The 26,600-nt window shown below is 35.3% G+C and overlaps 1 protein-coding gene across 1 annotated transcript in view; it reads left to right on the top strand.

Moving 5' to 3' along the window:
* Nucleotides 1-23,697, top strand: part of LOC123681569 — a 35,231-nt gene extending 11,534 nt beyond the window's left edge. Inside the window, exons 4-12 of the mRNA XM_045619803.1 lie at nucleotides 1,421-1,643; nucleotides 1,709-1,928; nucleotides 6,958-7,355; nucleotides 13,086-13,322; nucleotides 13,654-14,041; nucleotides 14,730-14,910; nucleotides 14,963-15,185; nucleotides 16,232-16,451; nucleotides 23,200-23,697. Coding sequence (XP_045475759.1) covers nucleotides 1,421-1,643; nucleotides 1,709-1,928; nucleotides 6,958-7,355; nucleotides 13,086-13,322; nucleotides 13,654-14,041; nucleotides 14,730-14,910; nucleotides 14,963-15,185; nucleotides 16,232-16,451; nucleotides 23,200-23,494 — 2,385 coding nt within the window. The 3' untranslated portion in view covers nucleotides 23,495-23,697. The remainder of the gene's footprint in view (nucleotides 1-1,420; nucleotides 1,644-1,708; nucleotides 1,929-6,957; nucleotides 7,356-13,085; nucleotides 13,323-13,653; nucleotides 14,042-14,729; nucleotides 14,911-14,962; nucleotides 15,186-16,231; nucleotides 16,452-23,199) is intronic.
* The last annotated feature ends 2,903 nt before the right edge of the window (nucleotides 23,698-26,600 follow it).

Consider the following 26,600-nt stretch of genomic DNA (forward strand, 5'->3'; position numbering starts at 1 on the left):
ACCTTTCCTTACGTTTTTTCCATTGATCGAAGCAGAGCTGGAAGTCTTCTTTGGTGGAGGCTTTTAGGAGCTTTGCCGTTTTTTGCTTTACCGCTTCCATTAACTCAAATCGAGTCCCTTTCAAAGCAGATTTTATCTTCGGAAACGAAAAAAAGTCGCACAGTGCCAAATCTGTCGAGTACGGCGCGTGGAGTGCGCTAACCGGCCAAATACTGCTTCACAGATAGCGCATTATGGGCAGGTGCGTTGGCCTGGTGCAAAATTCACTACTACTTGGCCTTTTCTTACAAACTCGTTCTCGGAGTGTTGCCAAAACTGACAAATAATAAGTATGGTTGACAGTCTGACCCTCTGGAACCCATTCAGTCATCACGATACCTTTAATGTCGAAAAAAACGATCAACATTGCCTTGAATTTTAATTTGGACATACTTGTTTTTTTGATTGTGGAAGATTCAAGTGTCTTCCAATGCATCGATTGCCACTTTGTTTTTTTCATCGTATTGAAAAATCCACGTTTTGTCGCAAGTAATAATGTTTTTCATGAGTCCGGAATATTTTTTTAACTTTTCAAGGAAATCTAAGCAGACCTGTTGACGCAAGAGCTTTTGGTCAGGGGTCTGGTTTTTAAGGAGCAACTTTGCGCAGACTTTTGTCATGTGTAATTCCTCGTACAAAATTTGTCTAATCGTTTCTTTATTGGCGTTTACAGCCTCGGCAATCATCCGGATGCTCATTCAACGATCTGCACATACAATTTAGTTGATTTTGATCACTGTTTCCGGAGTTGAAACAGTGACTTGGCGTTGTTCATTTTCAGTTCTTTCTTGGCCCTCACTGAAGCGCACACCACTCAAAAACACTCGCACGAGATAGAGAATTGTACTCATAGGCCTCTTGCAACATTTTATAGCACCCAGTCGGAGTTTTTTTCAATTCAATGAGAAATTTGAGATTGATACGTTGCTCCTGTTTTTCGTCACACATGGTTTTCCTCGTCCTTAACTTCAGCATCAACTTCTTACAATACAATACATTATTATGTCTTCCAACACTTTTATCTACCTTAATTTGTGTAGTTTATTTGGTAGTTACTCATAACAGGTCATATTATTTAGTTAGTTCTTTATAAATATAGAGGAGAGTTGGTGTTTCTTAAATGGGTCACCCTATATTTTTCAACGCAGTTTTTCTGAAGTAGATTTGTCAAAAAGCTTTCCCTAATCAATTTTTCAAAAATATAAATATGAATATCTCATATAAAAATATTTTTCATTTACAATTCATTCGGAATTTAAAAGGAAAAAAGAGAACATCACTGTCTATAGCTTTCGAGCGAATAAATTGGAATAGCTGTTTTATTTGTATACGAATTTCCTTGTTTTCTAATATTTCTGAATAGAAGCATACTTTGTTTTAGCTATTTCAAGACTTCATGGACAATCGATCAAATGGGATAATATACTTCAGCCTTGGCTCTAATATGAAGAGTACTATGTTACCACGTCAAAAAGTAGAAGAAATTCTGAGAGTATTCTCTGTATTACCCTATAGTGTAATTTGGAAATGGGAAGACGAAAATCTGGAAGGGAAGCCAAGAAATGTTCTAATCAGCAAATGGTGTCCACAAAATGATATACTTGGTATGTTCTAATGTTCTTTCTTAGATTTATTTCCAAACACTGAATAAATTTCATTTCAATTTTAGCTCATCCCAGATTGAAGTTGTTTATATCTCATGGAGGCCTACTAAGTACAATCGAAGCTCTTCATTATGGGGTTCCACTTTTAGGAATACCAATTTTCGGAGATCAGAAATCGAATGTACCAAATGCAGTTAGAAAAGGTTATGCTCTGCAAATAGATCTGAAGGATTTAACTGAATTGGGTCTCTTCCAAGCCCTACATGAAATCATGACCAAACCGAAGTTAGTTGATACTTAGTTTTGTATGTATAACGAAGCTTGAAAAGTTTGAAAAATGAAAAAATTGCTGATAGGCAGTTTACCACAAAAGTTGAAAATATCAGAAGAATCAGGAAATAACGTATCTGTAAATCTCAATGTAATCAATTTTCATCGAAAACACGAAAATTGCTCATAGTTAGTTCAAGTCAATAAACTAAGTGCGTTAATTCTGATAGGTATGATCAAATCTGAGATAGTTATCTATAATTCAAGTGCAGATGGCATTGATAAGAAATGAGTCGGTGAGATTTAAAATGAACGAGAGTTCAAGTATGAACCTTCTGTACGAGTGTTATACATTATTTTCTCTAATTCACCGAATTTTCATTGAAATTGATTCCCACTCGTCATTTTCTGCTTGACCCATTCTCATTAGATGTTTCCTAAGGCGAAAATGCCCTGTGAAGAATAAAGTGAGGAGGTGTAGTATCTTCCTGCCAAGATCCAAATATGTACTTCTTGGATCTCGCAGTGTCAAAGTTTCGAAGAAACTTTGTCCAACCCAGGAAGATTTCGCTAGTGTTTCTTTCAGTTTTTCATTTCTCTTGAATCTCTTTCTTGTAGGTATTCTACAGGCTATGGCTACACCACAGAAAGGCTTCGGACCAATGAAAGAAGTTTTTGCTCCTTTTTTCGCGACTTTGTTAGCCTTTTCATTCCCTTTAATTTCTGAGTGTTCAGGAATAGACCTTGTTATTCTTGCCTATTTCATTGAGTTTTCTTCGACACTCCGAAACTATCTTAGAATCTATGACATTTGAGCTCAGTGCTTCGATTGCTGTTTGAAATTTTCAGATGGTTTCTTATTAGGTTCATTCCCTTTAATTCCTGAAATGTCGGGAAACCAGACTAAAAACACCTTGCCTATTCGAATGAGTTTTCTTCGGTACTCCAATACCATCTTAGAATCGATGATATGTGAATTCAGTGCTTGATTTCAACACGACTATCACATTTCTTGCTAGGTTAATTTCCACACATCTTTCAATTACAAGTATATCTTCCAGAAAAACTCTAAGAAAACGACCTAATAGTGAGCATTTGTTACCAGTCCCGAATACTCCGGTGCCATTCTCCATTGTGGTTTCAAAACCATCTTTGTACCATTTAATAGTTTTTTCTTGAGAACTGGGATTGTGGATTCCCATTTTTTCTACTAGAACTAGAAACTTGAAATTTTTAGCGAAGGTCAGAATTTCGATAGCCACGGTTTTGCGTTAATGGCCAACATATGGCCGTTCGAAATTTTATTTTTCCTATGAATAGAATGGATTTTATGTATTTCGATGTAAATTAATAGTTTGAAGCATAATTTGGAATTTTATATTGATTGCATCTCCAGCACCAGAAAAAAAAACAGAAAAATTCATGAAGAATATCGAAAAAAACTGATTTGATCGTTCGCGAGTAGATGTAAAATAACAACTTCAATTAAAAATTCATGTTGATCAGAACCTCAAGAAATTCAATCAGAACATAAGAAAAGTGAAAAAATTTAATAATACCAATTTTTACGATACCGCCCCCGCCGCGGAATATGAGGAATACATCTCTGAAATTTAAAGTGTTTCTCACACACAATTATCCTAAATGAAAATATTATTATTTTTGTCTGGTATAAACTGTACTAAGTTTAGTTGTTTAGTAGACCAAGAAGAGGCGTGAAGTACAGTTCGAGAGGGTTCCCCTTGAAAACTGATCACTTAGCTTGCCAGGTGGTTCTTAAAATTTGAAACTCTGTGGTACTCAGAATAAGAGAAATAGACCAAACATATGTTATATATTCGAAATCAGGGGAAAAAGAGCTAGTCAAATATAGAAAAATATACAGGGTGTTCCATTTGAAAAAATGAAGTTGCAATCAATATGTTGCCCACTCTTTATATTTGTCGTTATGTGAAATCATTTTGAAAAACACTAGTCGCCTTTATGAAACTTTTGTAGAAAACATTTTTTTGTATCCTTTTAGTAACAAAGTTAAAGGGGGTCAAATTATGGTGAAAAACCCGGTACCTATATGTATTAGGTGTACTACTTTTCTCCCGCCGTTTTACAATAGATGGTTGTAGCAGGGGCGGATCCAGGGGGGGGGCCATGGGGGCCATGGCCCCCCCCTCGCGGACCTTATAACTATAAAAGTGTATCCTGAATTCCCGAAAAATATGCACTCATTAAGTTTTAAATTTTTTTTTTCCAATAGATAGCTTTAGTTATCTGTATTACGCGTTTAATAAGTCCGATCGGGTTCCACAACATGGCGTTAGAAAGATGAGATTTTGTACTACATAATCTTTTGCGACAGTTTTGTGATAAGTTTACTCAGCGCGCGTTGAAGATGGACAAAATAACAAAGAAAAAATACGTTATATTTGAGTTTTCCTTCGATAAAGGTGAAAATGCGAGCCAAGCGGCTGAAAATTTAAATAGTGTTTATGTTCTTGATACTGTAATAGCCAATTACGCGCAATTTTGGATTCGTCGATTCCGTTCCGGTAATTTTTATGTCAAAGATGCTTGATGCTGGAGACCAATTGTCTAAAATATCGACAAAATCAAGGACATTTTCGGGTCCTGTTTCCATTGCTCAAGAGTTGAAGATTGCGTAAAAAACCTTTTTGAACCATTTGCAAAAGGCTGGTCTCAAGAAGAAGCTAGATGGGTACCACACGAGTTACTGCAAAAAACCTCTTAGACCGAATTTCCATTTGTGAATCGCTGCTGAAACGCAATAAAATAACCCCATTGTGGAAACGGTTGGTGGCTGGTGATGAAATGTGAATGACTTACGACAACGTCAAGTGAAAACGGTCCTAGTAAAAAAGCGGTGAGCTGTCGGAAACGGTCAGGAAGGTTTTGCTGTGTATTTGGTGGGATTGGCAGGGAATTATCTACATAAGCTGCTCCCCTAAGGCACACATATTGACTCGGATCTGTACTGTCAACATTTAGACCTTCTGAAGGAAGCAATTGCCCAGAAGCAACCACCAGGAGAGGAATTGTGTTCCTTGGGGACAACGTAAGGCCACACACATCAATAGTGACTCGCCAGAAGTTCTTATGCATCCACCTTATAATCCGGACCTGGCACCAAGGGATTATCATATCTTGCTGTCCATGGCGAACAATTTTGCTGGTGAAAAATTCGTTTTAACAGAGGCTTGTGAAATTCGACTGTCTCAATTTTTCGCCAATATCGACTAGGGCTTCTATGAGGGAGGCATACACAAACCTTCAAAAAAGCAACAAGTTATAGAACAAAACGGCGCATATTCGAAAGGAAACGGATCATTCTAACTGTGGTAATTAAATCTTGATTTTTATGCAAAAATAATGATTTTTTTCTATACCTCATACTTTCTTGTGCCCGAGTTTTCTCATGAAATACATCTACATATATTCATGAAATTGTTCGAACTTGTTTTTGTACTACAAATATTTTGGAAACTGAATATGATATGATTTACTAAAATACATCTTTCTATAAAAAAACACGTGTCTTGATAGGCATCAACAAAAAATTCCGCTATTTTGCTAATCGATATCAGCCGTGACTTTCTATGGCCCCCCCCTCAGACATCGCCTGGATCCGCCCCTGGGTTGTAGCGGTAAGTGGTAGTCGAAATAAATATATCGTAGTTGTCATACAATAAGCTTAGGTATATGTAAATATAACGCCATCGAAATATCAGGGAATTCTTGTGTCTACATCATGAAGTTATTCTCGATTAAACATGTCAGCTAAAGAACGTTTTATTTTTCTGCTTATATATGAAGAAATCTGCGGCTGAAGCTCATCGAATTATCTCAAATGAGGGTGCTCTTAGTGGTTTCGACGTTTGAAGAACGGTGATTTCGACGTTGAAGACCAGCATGGCGGTAGAAGAGACAAGGAAGATGCAGAATTAGAGGCATTACTTGATCAAGTACTTTATCAAACGTAACAAGAATTGGCAGAATCATTGATAATGACGCAACAAGCCATTTCAAAAGGCCGTAAAGTCATGAGAATGATTCAGAAACAAGGAAATTGGGTGCCGTACGAGTTGAAGCCGAGAGATGTTGAAAGGCGTTTGTTAGCATGTGAACAGCTGCTTGCAAGGCAAAGACGAGAAGGATTTCTGCATTGCATTGTGACTGAAAAGAAAAATTGGATTAAATACGATAATTCCAAGCTCAGAAAATCATGAAAATATCCCGGCGATGCCCGTAGACGGCCAAATCGAATATTCACGGTTCCAAGGACACCCTCGGTATTTGGTGGGGTCAGCTCGTAGTGTATTATGAGTTGTTAAAACCGAAACAATCACAGGCGATCATTATCGAACGCAATTAATGCGTTTGAGCCGAGCATTGAATAACAAACGGCCGCAATACAATGAGAGTCATGATAAAGTTATTTTACAGCATGACAATGCTCGACTCCATGTTGCGAAAGTGGTCAAGATATACTTGTAAACGATGAAATGAAAGTCCTACCCCACCCGTCTATTCTCCATACGTTGCTCCCTTGGACTATCACTTGTTTCGATTAATGGCACAAGGCCTCTTTGACCAGCATTTGCGGTCATTTGAAGAAGTAAAAAATTGGATCGATTCGTGGAGCGCTCCAAAAGATGATCAGTTTTTACAACGCAGGATTCGTACGCTGCCTGAAAGTTTGGAGAAAGTAGTGGCCAGCGATGGACAATACTTTGAATCATAAATTTATTACAATTCTGTGAGTGTGTGAACTCCGTTTGTTTGTTGTTTTCTTTCGAGTGTTGCTCATCTAACACTTTTCACCGTACTTATAAGGGACGAAAGCCCGAAACACGTGTCTACGGTTAGCACGTCTCCTGGGGGCATGTCCAATATATTTTTTTCTTGTATAAAAGTCTTTCACAATAAAGCCTAGCTTTACGGAAAAAACGGCGGAAGCAGAGGTGAACCCCTTGAACATAAACACATTCATGTCGTTCTTCCATCATGCATAATCAGAACTTTTTTTCAGGTATACCGAAATGGCTAAAAAACATTCTGCCATGCTGAGAGACCAGCCAATGTCACCTATGGATACTGCTGTATTCTGGGTCGAACACGTTATAAGACATAAGGGTGGCGATCACTTGAGGAATTATGGCGTCCACTTATCATGGTTCAAATACTATATGGTTGATGTATGGTTATTGGCGGCCTTGTCTTTTGTTATTATTGCATTCTTAATCTTTGTTATATCTTGGAAAGGTTTCCAGTTAATAAGCTTGATACTAAACGCAATACTAGACTATACACATCCCAGGCCACCATATATTATAAAAAAAAAGGAGGAAATCAGAAGGAGAAAAGTTAAAAGAAGAAAAAGATGCAACGATCAAAAATTAATATTTGTATCAATGCGTGGTGAAGATCTTTAAGAAGACAAATTATTTTCAAAATGTTTTACATTCGACAATATTCCATTTTTTATCGAATGATGTATGTAGATTATCGTTAATTGCAATGATGACTGTGGAAATAGAAAAAAAAATACACGAGGAGGAATAAAACTGACAGTGTACATAATATATCCAAGCATTCATTATGTGTACTTATATGTTATTATGACGTCGAAAAATCTATAACATGACTGCTTGTGAGGAAAAATTTGAACTGGGAAAAACGGTAACAAAGACAGATTCGTTTCATCACGTCATGATTACTATTTATAAATCAGCTTAGAGATGTCAGTTGTTTTCAATATAACTCTCCCAAAATCAGCTCCTAATTTTTTTTTTTTTGAGCGCTAGTACACCGAACAAATTGCTGTCATTTTTATCATAATGTAGATATTTTTGGAATTTTAAGCCGGGTATGTTCCCAATGATAAGGTTCGACTCACTGATAGCGAAACCGAGAAAAAAATTGTCGAACATCCTTTGTTTTCCTTTGTAATTTAAAAACTAGATAATAATTATATGGAGATTGAATTTTGTAAACGGAGGGTTTTCCAAAAAGAGTTTTTATTTCGATATTGAAAAATTGATTATATTGTAGGAGAAATCCATACAATAAAATACAAATTTCATCAATGATAGAAAACGATATCCGACAAATGCCTGCCACGGCTACGGCTCCAGCACCATATCCTTTTCATGAAATTTTCCATGATCAATTCGCACTATTGCGGCTGTATGTATGTAACTTCACGAATTGTATCTTTCCAATCTCAAATAGTTCGTGGAGCCTTATCTTCCAAGTTAAAGTACTCAGTGGCAAGTTATGCTCACCATTTCGAGAAATAACAAGGCCAGGCAACTTTTTTTGCAAAATTGCAATTTATTTCTTGTGTGGCAAGTACCGCCGTTCTATTGAAAATGAACATCGTTCACATCAGTATCTTTTCATTCCGGCCATTAATAATTAATCATCAATCATTGCCCGGTAGCGCAATTCATTCACCGTAACAGTTGAACCAGCCTCATTTGTGAATGAGTAAGGTCCAATCACTTCATCATCTCAAAAACTGCATCAAACTGGGACACATCATAACTTATCCAACAACTCAAATTTTTCAACCAGTTTTACAATTGCCGGACGGAAAAATTCTTCGCGACAACCCAAAAGTGCTTTAGATTTGCGAATTTTAACAATTTAATTACGTATATTGATGCGTGTATTTTACCATTTTAAGTAATAGCATAGTTTTTATTTGTCAAATGTCAAATGTTCAAAAGTGACAGCTACCCAGTTAGCGGGCTTTTCAAAATGAAACATTTACATGTAGAATAACAGTATGAAGCTCCCTGTAAAATGTATTTTTGTTACTGCTATGCATCATTTTTCAAAATATTATTATTATGAACTGATATGCTCTACAAATAAAAATTTCGAAAGGAAATTGAGTTTTTCTGAAGAGAATCATACAAATTTAATTCGATATATCTTCAACTGATCTCAGTTTTTGCATATTCGTATTTTTTCACTTTCTGATTAAACTTGAAAACTTTTATTTTATTTAACAAATTTTCAAATTGAGTTGATGAAGCAAAGCTCTTCAATTCAGTAGTTTTGCAAGTAGTTTTTCGTCACAATGTCATCACAGATAGAGTTTTATGAGATTTCAGGTCTAAGTATAAAGGAGCACATTCAAGCTCCATGCAAAATTTCAAGATGATCACATTATCAGGAAATTGAAAAAACCAAATTGGAATATATTGGGTGTTTCAGTGATTAGAGATCAGGTTGAGATTGAGCGTGCATACAAGGTATTCAAAAAAAAAGTGACCCCGTCTCTACGATACGTAGAAAGCTGAAAAAAAATTGGGGTTTGCTATACAAAAAAATTTCGTAACGGCTTCCGTTTTTAAGATGAAAGGCATTGAAGAAAAAAAATTATAAACATTTTTTACGATTTTGCCGAAAGTACTGGTAACACTGTATGAAATTTTATACGGATATGTTTTGAAATCTGATACATCCCACGAATTTATTTTTATATCTGATACTCATGGAAGGCGCTAATTAAATAGTATCGAGTTTAACTTTTTTAAGGTTATATTTATTATTCACAATATCTAGTGAAATCGAACATCATTCAATTTTACAATGAAAAGGTGCTCTCGGTAAAACATACAATATTTTGATTTGAAAATTATGAAGTGATAACCGATGCTAGAAAAAGTAATGATAAATAATGATAAATATTAATTCAACATGGAAACACACGAAGAAGATTTAAATAAAGACTGAGAACATAAAAAATTCAATCAGAGTTAGTGTTCAAAATATCACAAGTCTATCCTTATTTATGAAGAATCCATTAATTTTATAAACGGTTGGGGATCATCACTGGAACTAAAGCAAACTCAAGCAGAATATCGAAAATAAATATCTAATTAACTCAGTAATACAGGACCAGGTTGATATTCTGCATGTAATAGTATATTCTAAAACAAGTTACTGAATGGACTCCTATTCCAACACGAATGCGAAATTCGAACACATGAGTGTTGGAATTGCCTTCTGCATCTCTATTTCAGTCAAGGAGTCAAGTTTTGTGAAATATTGTGGAAATTCAATTAAAAATTCTATTAGTGTTACTACTGATCACATATCGTATTAGTGCAGCTACAGAGTAAAAGCGGGTAAGTTGCCGGATAAAACTGGTAGTTCTGTTCGAAACATTTAGCGTAAAAGATGTCGTCGTCGTCATCTGATGCTATGATTGCTCTAGATTCAGTAGTTCTCAAACTGGCAAGAACTGAAGTCGATATTCATCCAATAAAACGTTTGAGATTTAGGTATGGTGAATATCATCACTTATTTTTAAAATTAAAAAATTATGACGAAAAGTCCTTTCAATACACCCGAATGAGCCAGGAAACATTCAAATATATTCTGAATAAGATTGAGCACTGCCTAATTAAAAATTGGTGAAATTTTCACACAGCCTATATATCCCGAGGAAGGATTTGTGATTACTTTAAGAGGGGTTTTTACTACTTTCTCGTGTTCTGCTAAAACTACTCCTAACGATTTCGAAATTTCACCACTTTTCAGGTTGAGTAAAGTAATCTCAAATGTTCCTCAGATTTACCGTCTTTTCTACCACATGCAAGAATTCATAATACGTTTTAACATCTTTATTTTTAAATTTAGAAAAAACGAATTTTGAGCCCTCGACAAAAATTTTTGTTCAATATTTTTGTGTGAAAATTCATTAAAAATGGTTGGTCGAATTTTTCAAAACAAATAAAAGTGAAAACCTCATATAAATCGATGGCCTTCAGCGTAAAATAATGCGTGCTAATTATTGAAATGATCGCTGAAATAGGATAGACCCCTCTCAAGGTAAGTTATATTACAAAATCTATCATAGGATAATAGGTATAACGAAAGGTAATTTATATGGGTTAATGAAAAACCAATAAACTTTCAGAGGTTGTTGATTCTGATTTAAAATATTTAATTAATGAATCATCACATAACTTATAAATCTATATAATCTGTTATTGATTCATTCAATACCGAAGAATTGTTTTCTAGAAGAATATACTGGCCTGGATAATTTGAACATGAATTTGACGAAGTATTTGGGAATGTACGTACTTCTGGTCAGTAATAAATTGAATCATTGACCAATTCTTGAACACGACATCTAAATGCTAATATTTCGGTTACTATGGAACTTATGGTTTTTATTCCATATTGCACTCCTTTTCTACACTTCGGCAATGAGAGCGTTGACATCCATTTTCACAACAGTCGGCGCAGGTCAACCGGCTTGCAATGTGTTACCGCTAATTCATTATTATAGAATAATTTATAAAGCTTACCAGCGCCGGTACGTACCGGCTACCGGGAAGCAGATTACCGGCTTCCACTGTGTTTGTACCCATAGATTAGGTCGCATGTACCCAATATGTACCCATAAATATAAATAGTAGCAATTTCAAGCATTTTGCAATGCAATGCTGATAGCATAATCAGAGTTATAACAAATTCAAGATCAATATCGAAAATAAACAAGGAAACACTGACGAGAAGTCATAAAAATTTGGAGCGCTCGTTCGTTAATTCGCTCTTGGAAACCAAATAATATACTGATATACATACTGATGTGGTGTACCAGGGCGACATTAGCGCATGAATGACGAACGCTGAAAACTTACATGATTCAAAGTTTGTTTTGTTTGAAAAAATGTTAAAAAATATTGCTTATTTATAAATCGGTCAAATTAAATTTTCACCTACATTCTCAATGAGTACACTGAGAGAAGTGTTTATTTGATATTATCGAAAATGCATTATAGTTAATAAATCATTTATTGGATATATCGATAAACAAATGAGTATTAGTTTCATGGAAATAAATAATTTATTTGAAATCCCACCAATAATCATCATTTATTATTACACTTCATTTATTTACGCATAACTTATATTAATAATGCTGAAGAAATATCCATTTGAAGGAGATAAATATAGTTGAGGTTAATATATCATTGAGTAATAATTAATAAACCTTATTTATATGTAATATGTATCCATGCTGAATAAAAAAAATAATTCAATTCAGTAATGGTTAACGTATTTCTTAAATAATTATATTTTGGTTGTTTCTATTATCCGATTTTTAGGGTCTGAGAAGAATCGTTTGCTAAACTAGATAATTTTTTAGAGTTCATATTGAGGGTATCCGGGTTTGAACCCTAGTCATATTGATCGCATCTGTTCCCTCTAATAACCACTGTTCTGCCAACATCACTAATAACCGAGCAGGTACAAACGATCTAAACACAAAATTCAGTACATATGTGCTAAGCGGCGTTCAATAAGCCCATAGTAACACAAATTTTATGTTCAAAAAGGAAATTCAAATCAAAGGAAAAGTTCAAGGACAGATTCTTCAAGGAGATGCGCTTCTCTTTGAGGGATGTGTCTTTAGATTTTTCTACATATTGGATCGCTAGAATTATGTAAGTTTGTTGTGTGCATAAATTATTGAATTCTTGTAAGAGTTTATTCATGAATAGCAAATGTTCGTTAACTACCAGTTGAAAATTTGTTGATAATGAGTTTATGTTATTTGTGGAGGTAACGTGAGTTCATATAAATTATTTAGGTATAACCGAAATATTTTAAATATTATCAAATACCTTGTGAACAAATATTTTATTCTCTATTAATAAACTGTTTTGAATGCATAATTTAACTATTGATGAATATATCAAATATAAATCTGCTGTAATAGTTGTGAATAAATAACCTCCAAATAAGTGCCTTATTAATAAAAAAATATGGATTTCTCTCAGTGTAGATCATATGATAACGGACAAGTGTTTTGAAATTGATCATTGATAAAAGTTCGAAAACCTCTCGATATCCAGCAACCTCTTACGCTTGAGAAACACTAAGAATATATTAAGATTTTGCACTTTGAAACCTCACACACCATGTTGAGAAATTATATTTTCCAGGTAAGATCAAAAATAACTGAATCACACCGATAAGAAATTTCCTAATTGTGTAACTGTAATATTACGTTGGAGAAGTAGATATTTATGATAACAGACGACAAAAACAGTCGTGGGTATGTAGGTGTATGTATAAAAACATCAGACTTATCCGGTGACAATCTATAAACGAGCACACCAAAGTGAACGGGAATGAAGTTTCTTCTTTTGTCCTTACTTTTTTTGAACGTTACTCTTGGAGCTAATATATTAGGAATATGGTTCCATGCTGGAAAAAGTCACCACATTTTAGGCGAAATTCTTCTGAAAGAACTGGCTAGAAGGGGGCATAACATAACAATGGCGAGTCCATTTCCTCTAGAAGCACCATTTCCAAACTACACGGATATCTATTTGAATGGAATTAAAGAAGATCAGAAGTGTAAGTTGAAGATATTCTCGATATTGATTCCTCGCTTATCACCTGGTGAAACATAATGTCAATATTGATAAAAGATATAAAACACTCGGCTATATATTTCACAATTTCAATAAAAATACATAGGTAATTAACTGTTGACATGCATGTTTCGGGTTTCATCCCATTCTCAGAACTGAATATAAAAACGCACATAGGGGAAATGCGGACAAAACGACATATGCGGACAAAATGAACTTTTAAATTTTTTCAAAAGTATAGCTCAGAATAATGAAACGCAAAAAGCGCTTCAACTGAAGCTATCAAAACTCATAATATGATCTTGTTTTTTCAGCTAGAGAAGATATATTCTTGAAAATGAACAAAGGAGGAACTAGAGAGGCATATAAAATAACAAGAGATATTACAAGAGCGCAAACAGAACTTACACTTGCCCACCCAAAGATGAAAAAACTACTGGAATCTGGTGTCAAATTCGATGTTATAATAATGGATTGGTTCATGAATGATGCAGTGTTATATTTTGGAAAACTTTTTAAAGCCCCAGTAATCCTATCAGCTTCATCTGGAACCACAATATTAACAACAGCAATTTCGGGAAACACTTATCCTCCATCATATTTACCACTATCGAATTTTCCTGTTGAAATGACTTTTTGGCAAAGAGCTATCAACGGGTTATATTTGTTAATTTGGGCAATACTGAGTGACAAAACCGAAAAGTGAGTTTTTCTATATGAATATACCAAAAATATAAAAAAAATTTATTGGATAAAAAAATATTTTCTGATGAAAGTTGAAATAAGTTTTGTTAGAGTTCTTTGTTTGAATTCTGTAATCGTTGACAAAGTTATATCTTTAGATTCATTCAGTTTTTTATCTGGAAATCCTTTGTTTAAAAACAACACTCATTGTTCACTTCAACCATGAGAAATGCCGAAATGGAACGTGTTTCTAGACAAAAAATAAACATGGAAAGGATATATTATTAGTGATATTAAAGATTTGTTAAAGTTTTATAGAATACTTATTATTACATAACATTAGGTAAAAAGTAGTTTTTCAGCATCTATTAAAAACAAGGAATAATACAATTCCCAATATTTCCGTGACCAGAAAACCGCCTATTGCGCTCTTGAAAGTGGTTATAGATATATGTGGAGTCAATGGGCTCAATTTTTGGATGATTGAGCCAGCGCTCATAGACTGCTGTCTTCACGCCATTACTTCATTTTTTCGATATTCTGCTTGAATTTTATAAATTTTTACTGGTCAAAATTTTGACGGTATCAGGATGGGTAAAAGTTTTGTCTGTGAAAAACAATCCATTGTTATGGTATTTTCCTAGTATAAAAACTTGAGTGGAAATTTCAAATTATCAGCACTAACTATTTTGGTTTTCTCTTCAAGATTTCATGAAGCTCTAGTGAAAAAACATTACAATGACACCTTCACCTCTTCTGACATGAAAGATGTTGTGGCTCTCATACTGAGTAATGGTCATTATACCTATGAATATCCTAGACCATATGTACCTAATGTTATTCCAGTGGGTGGATATCATGTCATGCCACCTCAAAAATTACCTCAGGTGAGACGGATTTTTTTTATTATTAAGTATTGACCACCTTCTATCACTGAAGAATTTTCAAGAATTCATGGATGAGGCGAAAAATGGTGTTATATTCTTCAGCTTGGGATCAAATATGAAAAGTACTCTCCTTGAAGAGAAAACATTACATGCAATATTGGGGGCATTCTCGAAATTGCCATATAGAGTGATTTGGAAATGGGAAGATGAGAACTTAGAAGGAAAACCAAGCAATGTCATGATCAGCAAATGGTGCCCACAGAATGATATATTAGGTGAGCAATTGAATTTTTCCAAAAATTGAAAACAAAGATTGTTTTGGTCTTATTGATTTCAAGGGCTCAACTTACTTTTTTTGCGTTAGCTTGCAAGAGCGAAGCATTCTGTAAATGGGTGATCAGTTTTCTCTCTATCCACAGAATCTTCATTTGTTCATTTTTGATGAACCTCTTGTAATTCGGTACTTCCTGAAGTTGCAGTGCCCTTCAAGTTAACTAATTAGGAGGTGTATTATAATTTCTACAGAGATCTAAATACTTTTTGATGATCTTGAAGTATTGAAGCTCTGAAGGAAATGTCTAGACCCATCCATCCCTAGAAAATTCCGTTGGAGTATTTCTCTTTCCATTTCAACCATCTCTCGAAACTCTTCATCATTAATGTATTTTCCTATACCACAGAAAGGTTCAGGGTCGATAGAAAGTGCTTACTTTTTGTTCATTTATTTTCATTCAGAACTCATATATCAATTTCAAATCGATGACAGGAAAGCTCAGTGCTCTAACTCTACTTGACTATAAAAATTGATTGCTATGTCACATTTCTGAGAGTTTCATTTCAGGTTTATTGCTAGTCATCTTCCGATTGCAAGTATTTCTGCCTGAAAAACAGGAGCCTTATGATAGTGAGCACTTGGTGTGTACCCCAGAGACTTCAGTGCCAGTTCCTTTTGTGGTTTTCAAACCATATGTGTACTTTTTAAATGTATTGCCTCTGAATGTTTGGATGGAACCTTTTTCTGTCAAGTATTTCTTTTAACTTAGCTTCATAGATTTCGATGATGTTTACTTTTCTGATCATTACGTCGCTGATGAAAACGAGGTTCTCCGAAAATTACTTAATTTACCTAACCACATATTTTATAATATTTTATCGATATGTTTCCTTCTCAATTGCATGCAATTTTATAGCATCAATTCGAACGATATATGTATTTCTTCACACTTAGAAAATTTTTACAGCATAATATTCTCATTGCGAAACCGAACTTCTGTAATACCTTGATGCTATCAATTTTGTGAAATAATGAAAGATTTTTCAGCTCATCCCAACCTCAAACTGTTCATCACTCATGGTGGACTCCTAAGCACCATTGAGGCTCTACATCATGGAGTACCTTTTATTGGGATACCGATATTTGGTGATCAGAAATTGAATGTTCCTAAGGCTGTGAAGAGTGGGTATGCGCTCAAATTGGAACTAGATGAAATCAACGAGAAAGTTTTGAAAGAAGCCATAGAAGAAATAATCGATAATCCGAAGTAAGTATCATGCTCATTTTGTGTGAATTAAAGTCGAAGATCCAAATTTTACTATGATAATTCAAAACGAGCAAAGCAGGAGTTCTGAGCGCTCTAATTACATACTTAGAGGGCGCATAACTTCTTATAGGTTCCTTGTGGTCTTCAAAGTTGTAACTATGCGGTATGAAATGTCAATTTCAAATATGAATGCTAGACATTTGCCATTCACTTCTGAAAAGGAACATACACTTAAATCTCAATTTATTCTTTCTTCAAAGCGAGGATGGAACTCTTCATCGTAATGATAGCATTTGCTACATACGTAAATGTAACCGGAATTTTTTGAAAGAATGAAAAATATTCAACACTGTTAGACGGATCTTGTTGACCAGAATAAGCAGAAATAAATTACTGAACCACTGCATCGTTATTGACAGATTTCTAAAATAATCCAATAATATGTTTTGAGTGGCGTGCCTCAGAGTTCAGTACTGGGTTCCATTTTGTTCCTTGTATATATTTCGGATCTGCCAGCATCTATGAATTCTCAGTGTTGTTCATACGCGAACGATACAAAGCTGTTCAATTATCCAACCCATCGTTCTGTCCTACAGAAGGATCTCAAAACCCTGGCGAGGTGGTGTGAGGACTGGCTGCTTCCGTTAAATGTTCAAAAGTGTAAGGTGTTATATTTAGGAAAGAAGAATCCAAGACTTTCTTATTATGTTGAGGGGCAGCTGATTGAAAATGTATCCGCTCACAACGATCTGGGTGTGATTGTGACGGAGGATCTGTCATGGAGTCAGCATATAGCACACTGCACGAGCAGAGCAAGAAAGCTTCTTTATCTCTTCGGGAGGTCCTTCGCTGGTTGCGATCCTATGACTGCAGCGCAATTGTACAAGACATACATTCGTCCAGTTCTGGAGTTCGCCGGTCCTGTCTGGTATCCCTGCCTCATAAGGGATGCTACTCTACTAGAATCGGTTCAGCAGAGGGGCCACCCGAATACCATATGGCTTTGTGCGTCCAGACTATGAAAGTAGGTTAGACCTAATCAATATCTCCAGGTTCTCGTTGAGGAGGTTGAGGGGCGATCTCATAATATCTCATAGATCGCTACATAGTCTCTTCAGTTGTGACCTCAGTCATCTTTTTTTATGCTCAACTCAAATAATCTTAGAGGACATACGTTCAAACTCTCACGTGAGAGATTCTTTACCACCACCAGGCAGTACTTCATCTCCAACAGAGTATTCGAGGTTTGGAACAGATTGCCGATCGAGATAGTTTGTGCGCCTAATGTGAACAGTTTCAAGAACAAATTTGACTTGTGGGCCTCACAGAATGCACTATGTTTGTGAAATCGAATTTTTTTTTCTGTGATCTTTTTTCATTCAATAGTACGAATATTGTTTTCATCCCTTTCTAATTATAATTTTTTTTCAATATTTTTGTAATCTTGTAATTTGTGACAACATTACTTATTTTAACATATTTTAGAATTTTACAGACTAAGCCTCAACTCTGTATCAAGTTATAATAATAATATATTTTTGTTGTTCATAAATTTTATTGTGACATAACTAATTTTTAATTATAATCAGATTACTACATTGCTTTAATGTATCATCTGCATATTTCTCGCAGAAAATTTGTCTGAAATTTGAAAAAAATCTATATTTTAACATAGATTTACCTGACCAATAAAAAAATTTCAATTTTCTACTGAAGGTCTTCGTGAATCATCTTGTATTAATACGATCGTCATTTATTCAACTTTAGACTTCCATATTGTTTCTGACAGGGTGTAAATACAACAGACTGAAAATAACTTCAAACCGAGATATAAGCTATTTTGAGCCTCAATTAGAAGTGAGAAAAATCTGTATTACTCCTACATCCCTGTCAGGTATATAATAATAATAATAATAATAATAATAATTCTGGGTAGCGGTAGGTGAATCTCTAGCGATTCACCTATCAGGAGAGTTGAATCGACTCCTGCCCACCGCAGATTCCAGGAGCTCTCTGACCCGGGAAGCTGAAACCTGTCGAAGGGTCCCTGTCCAGGGTAACGGACGAAGCCGTGTGGAAAGCAGCTCAAGAATTCTCCCACCGTAGCTCTGCGGATCGTAAAAAGCGATCAAAGGCCGTCTCCCCCACGACACGGAGGAACCCATGAATGATGGTGAATTTAAGGAATAGAAATATAGAGCCGCTGCCTGAGGTTCGTCAGGGCGTGTCTGGAGCCGGCGCTGGACATGACAGTATGCGGGACGTCGGTGACAGAGTGCTAAGGAGACGGGCGTCTGTCGAACAAAATGCTACGCCTCCACAATCTCAACATTCTAGGAGAAGAATAACACGAGTTTCTCCGACCGCTGAAGGTGCTGCGCAGGATCCCCAACCAGCACTCACCCAAGCAGGTCTACCAAGAAGACGCATGAAATGGACAAGTTCGATAAATGAAACGATCATGCGCATATACTATGAAGTAACTAATATGGAAGAGGATAAAATAGGCTACCGTCAAAAATTATTTGCAGAATTCCACAGAAACTATCCCGAACTTCAAGTTTCTGAGCAAAGAGTAGCCGACCAATACCGGGTCATATTGAGAAATAAACTTGTACCCGATGAGAGACTTAACACCATAAAAAATGAAGTCCAACTGAGGCTACAGAATAGGAACCTCACTAACAACGAAACGACAATTGAAGAAAACTACGATTGTGCTGAAAACCAACACAACATCAATGCACGAATGAACTCTGAGGAACAAAACAACGCAGATGTGTTAGCAATAAGTGATGATCAACGACGGAATATATATGCTGCACCCGTCGTTAATCCAGAAGAAGACCAAAGAGAACTACTGGATCGATTATTTGCCACAATGAATAGATGCGTTATAGATTTTGAGGGCACAGATCCATTGAGACGACCGATTCTGCCAAGATTGAGGACATCTAAGAAACTATCTCATCTTCTGGTCATGACCAACAAGGAGATTATACCCAAGTATCTTTCTGACTACCATGATCTCGAATCATTACACCTCATCATATACTGTGCAGCATTTTCAATAGCAACAGTGCTAGGTGTGAAGCCAAAACCTAAAATTCAGCAACCAGCCAGAGAAAAACAACAAAATAAACCACATTGGCAAAAAAGGCTAGAACACAAAGTTCATAGCATCCGCCAAGAAATTGGGAGGCTCACCCAATTTGCAAAAGGTTCGCCGTCTAGAAGATTACAAAAAATGGTGAATATAATAATGGATCGTCACCGGCAACATACAACGTATGATCCAAACAATGAAAATGCTCAACAAATTTTAGACACACTGAAACAAAAACTTAGTGTGTACTCCGAAAGACTCAGAAGATACAATGAGAGCTATAGAAGAAAACAGGATAATATGATTTTTGAAAACTCCGAAAGAAAATTCTATAGAATGTTAAACAATAATATGTCAGCAACACCAGGAAGTTATCCAACCGTCGAGGATATTGAGAATTTTTGGACAGATCAACTGGCTACACCAACCCCCTACAACTCCCAGGCTGATTGGATAAGAAATGAAGAGAAATCCTATGAGACAATGGAACAAATGCCGCATAACGCAGTTTCTATAGAAGAATTCCATGAAGTATTGAAAAACACACACAATTGGAAATCACCTGGTCCAGATGGAATCCACAACTTTTGGTTGAAAAAATTTTGGTGTATACACGGCAGGCTAGTTGAAACCATAAATGATGTTATAAGTAATCCAACAGAAATGCCCAAATTTTTAACAACAGGGACCACTTACCTCTTACCGAAGGATATGCAACACACAGCGGATCCATCAAAATACAGACCAATTACATGTCTACCAACAATATATAAAATCATCACATCATGTATAGCATCTCGTATCTACAAACATTGCGAGACAAATAATATAATGACAGCACAGCAGAAAGGATGTTCCAAGAATGCACTAGGATCGAAAGAACTGCTGATAATAGATTCCATCATATGCAACCAAGCCTTCAAAAAACACAGAAATCTTTTTATGACATATTTTGACTATAAGAAGGCCTTCGACTCTATTCCACATGGGTGGCTGACAAAAATTTTGGAAATATACAAGATCGATCCAATTACAATAAACTTTCTGAAGTATGCAATGTGCAACTGGAGAACGAATATCGAACTCTCTACAGCGAACATAACTACTAAAGATATTCCAATAAAAAGGGGAATTTTCCAAGGAGATTCGTTGAGTCCGTTATGGTTCTGCTTGGCGCTGAACCCCCTTTCTAAACAACTGAATGCTACTGAAAAAGGTTTCAATGTGAAAGGAAACAGAAATAATATTGCACTCAATCATTTGCTATACATGGATGACCTCAAACTTATAACAGGCAACAAAAACCACTTGCAAATTATGGTCAAACTGGTGGAAAATTTTTCGGAAGACGTGGGGATGAAATTCGGATTGGACAAGTGTCGTACTATTAGCGTAGTGCGTGGAAAAATTCAAGATGAACCGATAGCTCTCTCCAATGGACAGGAGATAGAAGCAATGAAATCGGACGATCTTTATAAATACCTAGGAATGAAACAAAACCGACGAATAAACCATCAAAGAATGAAGGAAGACTTAACAACTGAGTTCATTAGGAGAATCAACAAAATTTTGAAAACAAACCTCAACAGCAAGAACATGACGAGAGCTATCAATACCTATGCATGTTCAATTCTTACATACTCTTTCGGTATCATTCCATGGACCAAAACAGATATGGAAAACCTGCAACGCAAAATGAGAACCTTGATGACGAAAGCACACAAGCACCATCCGAAAAGTAGCATTGAGAGGACGACACTGCCGAGGAATAAAGGAGGCAGAGGTCTGCTAGACCTCATGGAACTTGCACATGCTCAAATTGAATGCCTACGAACATACTTCAAAGACAAATCAGGCACGTCAGAGATCTACAAAGTACTGTGTGAAGCAGACGAATCAACACCTTTACAACTGCACAAGGAGCAATTGTCATACAACCACCAGACAATCCAAGAAAAACTGCAAAGATGGAGAGAAAAACCCCTACATGGACGACATTTCAACGAGGTGAACCAGGATCATGTCGACATTGAAGCGTCGAACTATTGGCTCACATCAGGTGCGATGTATCCAGAAACGGAAGGATTTCTTTTAGCCATCCAAGATCAAGTGATCTCAACAAAAAATTACTGCAAACATATCATAAAGGATCGAACTATTACTGACGATCGATGCCGTTATGGGTGTCCAACGAACGAGACAATCCAACATATCACGGGAGGATGTCAAATGTTTGCAGGAAATGAATATAAAGAGAGACACGATGCAGTAGGAAAGATACTACACCAAGAAATGGCAACTAAATTAACACTAATTAATTCTGAAAAAGTGCCATACTACAAGTACCGACCGGAAACCATCCTGGAAAACGAACGCTATAAACTGTACTGGGATCGTACAGTTTTGACTGATAAAACAGTCCCTCACAACAGGCCAGATATATTGCTAGTTGATAAACAACAAAAGGCAGCAATACTCATCGACGTAGCAATACCTAATAACAACAACATGCGTCAAAAAGAGGTCGAAAAAATTTCAAAATATAGGGACCTCGAATTTCAGATAAAGCGCCAGTGGGGAATGATATCAACGAGAACTATTCCAATTATCATCTCAACAACAGGAATAGTACCCAAAAATCTCAAGAGAAATATCAAGCAACTAGGACTTAGTGAGTATATATGTAATATAATGCAAAAAGCTGTTCTTTTAGGTACTGCAAGGACGGTGAGAAAATTTCTGGGAAACGAAGGACAGGTCCAAGGATCGCGTGTAAGAGGACCAGAAGTTCGACGAGAACCAGGGGGACCACAAGGACCGGACACGACCGAGCTCTGCCCTTCTGATATTTTAAATATCTGGGATTGAGTGAATGTTCCTCTTAGCGAGGAGTGAGAAGCCGACGGCGAGGAAAAATCCTACGCGTATAGGCAAAAGTTGATAATAATAATAATAATATATCATTTATTCAATTAAAGTATACATTTAGAATTAATTACATTTTTGGAATGGTGAATAAATGAGTATACTTACGAAGCAGTGCACGTCTGCTTGTGTGTAAGAATACATATATATATATATAACCCAGCATATAGTGTGATCAAAGATATAAAAATCCAAAAAGGATACACATGAACAAAAATTTCAAAAGTAAAATATATAAATATAAAAGCACTGAAATACATCGAGCATACAATTGTCACATGATAAAAACAAATATGCCGAAGCAGACAAAAGACGACAAAATACAAAATTACTGTTTAACCCATCTGTGACAACAAGTCACTTTCAGTTCTCGATCATCTCGTGCATTTCAGAACGGGAAGCATGTCGAACATAACGTTTAAGTTTATTCTTGAATTTTCTAAGGTTGAGCTCACATTTTAGTTCTTCTGGTAGACTGCTAAAAAGTTTGGGACCCAAATAATTATAGTTCCTTTGGCCGACCGACTTGTGCATGATTGGTATCACAATACTTTCTTTATGGCGGGTCTTATAGTTGTGATCGTAGATGATTAATTCATTTTTGTACTTGTATTGAACTGTAGCAACACTTATGAAGAATAGTTGTCTCGGATCAAATAAACCCATAAAAAAATAATCAGTTTATACATATTAACTTGTATTTACGTATTTTTTTAGGTACAAAAAAGAGGCCGAAAGGCGATCACGATTACTGAGAGACAGACCTTTATCAGCTATGGATACAGCCATTTTTTGGATTGAACATGTTATAAGACACAAAGGGGGAAATCATCTCAAAACCTACGGATTAAAACTACCTTTGTGGCAGTATCTGATGATAGATGTTGTTCTCTTCACCTTTGTAATCATTTCTCTCATGTTTGCTGCATTTTACTTCATTCTGAAGAAGTTGCTGAATGTTCTTAAATTTTCAAGATCGAAAAAAAAGAATCAACCTAAAAAAACACAATAATCAGCGAATGTGAAATAAAAACTATTGAAAGTGAATGCAAAAAGAAACTGGTTATATTTTCGAAGTCATTGAATCGAATTTAAATCGAAGCATAGATGGTGTAGCTCATATTTGGTTTAAGATTTTTTTTTCAATAATGCACAGATTGAAGTTTGTAGGAAAATATTTTTAGGTATACTATACAATATTAACTAGCAATACTGTGTTTCTGATTGAAATGAATTCATTATCGAAAATTCTAATACCCGAAAAAATTTACTCTTTTTCAAATATACGATCCGGAAAATGTTCATTTACTTTATGAATTATATGGAAATTTGTTATTTCAAACATTGTTTGTTATACCTTTCTGCTATCACTTCAAAGTTGAACTCATTTCCAGCTAATCTACTATTGTTGAAATTACTGGAATGCATACACTGATATTAAATATCCACAACAATCACAATATACTACAATAATTAAAAGCAATAATGATAGTAGCAGATCATCATTTCTGAGGAAAAGAAACAGTATAATAAATTATCCAAGCTTGTGAATAGCCCTTAGCCCAAAGGGCACACATACATTGATTCAACATTTATTTAACGTTGGATGGTTAAAATTCGTTACCGGTTGAATTTTCAAAGTAGTCATTTTGGTTTCAAAATTCAACATGTTTCAGATGTAGATAAAATTATATTTAACGTATTTTTTCAGCGGTTAGTTTTGAAACTAGTCTTCTAATTACATATCGGACATCATTTCAACATTGCATTGAAACCATTCAATAACCACCTATCTAAAGAACACATTGATTTTACGTTCTCTAATATCTATATCATCACGTTTTCATTCAACGTTGATATAAACATATCATTCATACTCTTTGTCATTTATTCCGGCAACATACGCCTTTGTGTTCACCATTATATCATCGTTCATGTTGAATATATCTTTGAATCGACTTCTCAACCATTTTTCGACTCGAATGATTGATAGTGATAATGGAATATCCATTTTAAATCTATGATGAAACTACGATCTGATCCATGATATCTACTATATATATTTGATATATGCTTAGTTATTTGTGCGTTATCAAACAACGTTATTTCCCCATTTTCTCAGAAGCTGTCAACTAATTTTCCATTCACGAGAAAACCAGAAGTTCAAATGAAAAAAAAAATATCCTGAAATTGTTTCTTAACCATTTGATTATGAAAACCATTCGAATTTGCAAAGAATTTTTTTTTAGGAGAACGGGTTTTTCTGAATAAATTTCCATACCTATGTTCGCTAGTTGTTCCGATAACATGTATGAAGAGCCCGTGAAAAATACGTTATGAGGAAGAAGATCTATAAGTCAGAAAACTGCGTGGAGTAACCTAGAAGTATGAGAATGTTATTCATTCATATTTATTTTTGTTGACTGAACTTTCACACATTCATTCACTTAAGCGATTGTTACCTATATGAATACATTTGTAGTGACTAGTCCAGCAAAGTCACCCAAAACACGCTAATATTGTCAGTTCATTTGAAGTTTGAGAGTACTTTAGACTCATGTCCTTACTTTAAGGTACAATATTTCCAGAACTATACGTTGAATTCACTAGAATGTTTCGGAGTTTTTATTGAAGAAAGAAGTTTTCGAGATTTTATTGAAAAATGGATTCTACTGATAAATATAAATCGGTGTCTATCACAATATGAAGAAATCAAATTGGCAGAAATCTTTTTTAAGAATCAATTACGATGAGAATGAGAAACGTGTTGTCATCAGAGTTGAGTAGCGATATATCGAAGTCTTTCGCTACTCACTATGACAATATCACGTTTTCCTGTGGTTTATTCTGTCAGTTCAATTTGTTCATTTTTCTACAGTCGCTCTTCGTTAAAGCGTTATCTTTATTATTTTTGAAATACAATAGATCAATGTTTTTTACGTAAATCAGGCAGTTTTACGTCCCTCTTTGAAATATTCCAATTCCGTTAATAGTAAGGATGCATCTACCTGACAACACACGAGAAACATAAAGTCAGGAGGATAATGACGAAAATTCATGCAGAATATTGTGTTCCTTTTTCAAACGTGAAGAGAGGGTTGGGAACGTCGAAATAGGGATGAGAAACCATGAGCGACAAGGATGTTGGGGATTTCTTCGGAGGGCGATTCCATTCTCTGATTCGGGACATAATAGATGTCGCTATTTCTCTCTTTTTCCTTGACGTGGAGGATAAATGGCCAAAATATCCATTATATCTTCCATATCCATCCATCGATATACGTTATCAAAGGGATCTCCTCTAATTGAAGGGTCCTTGACAGTCTTTCTGGTCTTTTCAGACTGCAATCACTGAGTCAGCCGAAACACACTTCCTTTTCCGAAGAACTGAGTATCAAGATGTTTTGAAGTCAAGAGGCCTGACAGCGGAAAGAATAGTTAGGAAGTTCTCGCAGCATCTTTGAATGTTTGACAAAAAATTGTAGGGAAAAAGGGTTTGTTTACAGGATGAAATCTGAATATTCAGTACAATGTGTGATTCGAGCGGAAACGTTATGAGGCATAATTCCTAAACTTTCAAATAATTCTGAACACCGATTGGAAAGTATAAAAGGGAGATGAATGAAAAAGTAGAACTATATGCGAAAATCCATTATTCCGAAATCATTATGATTAGGACTGGATTTTTCACTTGGAATTATCGAACTTATGAATGTTCTCAAAAATTCCTCAAATTGATAAATTGTTCTGTTAAGTTTTAATGCTCCAGTTCATATGAAATTGTTTCACTAGTAATTGAAAACTTATTATGAAAAAATAGGTAGCAAATTATCACTGAAAAATAATTTGCACTTTGATTCTCTGGAAGTGAATAAGTAAACAGGAAATGTTTTTAATGTCCAAACTCAATAGTATATTCTAAAACAAGTTGCAGAATGGGCTCCTATTTCAACACGAATGCGAAATTCGCAAACGAGCGAGTTTTGGAACGCATGAGTGTTGGAATTGCCTTCTGCAACGAGTATTAGACGATATTTTCTCTATTCAGAGTTTTGTGGAATGTTGTCGAAATTCAATGAAAAATTCAGATTATATATCCTAGTGAAATTTGTATTGTA

The sequence above is a fragment of the Harmonia axyridis genome, chromosome 1, assembly GCF_914767665.1.
Source record: "Harmonia axyridis chromosome 1, icHarAxyr1.1, whole genome shotgun sequence".
Classification (NCBI taxonomy): domain Eukaryota; kingdom Metazoa; phylum Arthropoda; class Insecta; order Coleoptera; family Coccinellidae; genus Harmonia; species Harmonia axyridis.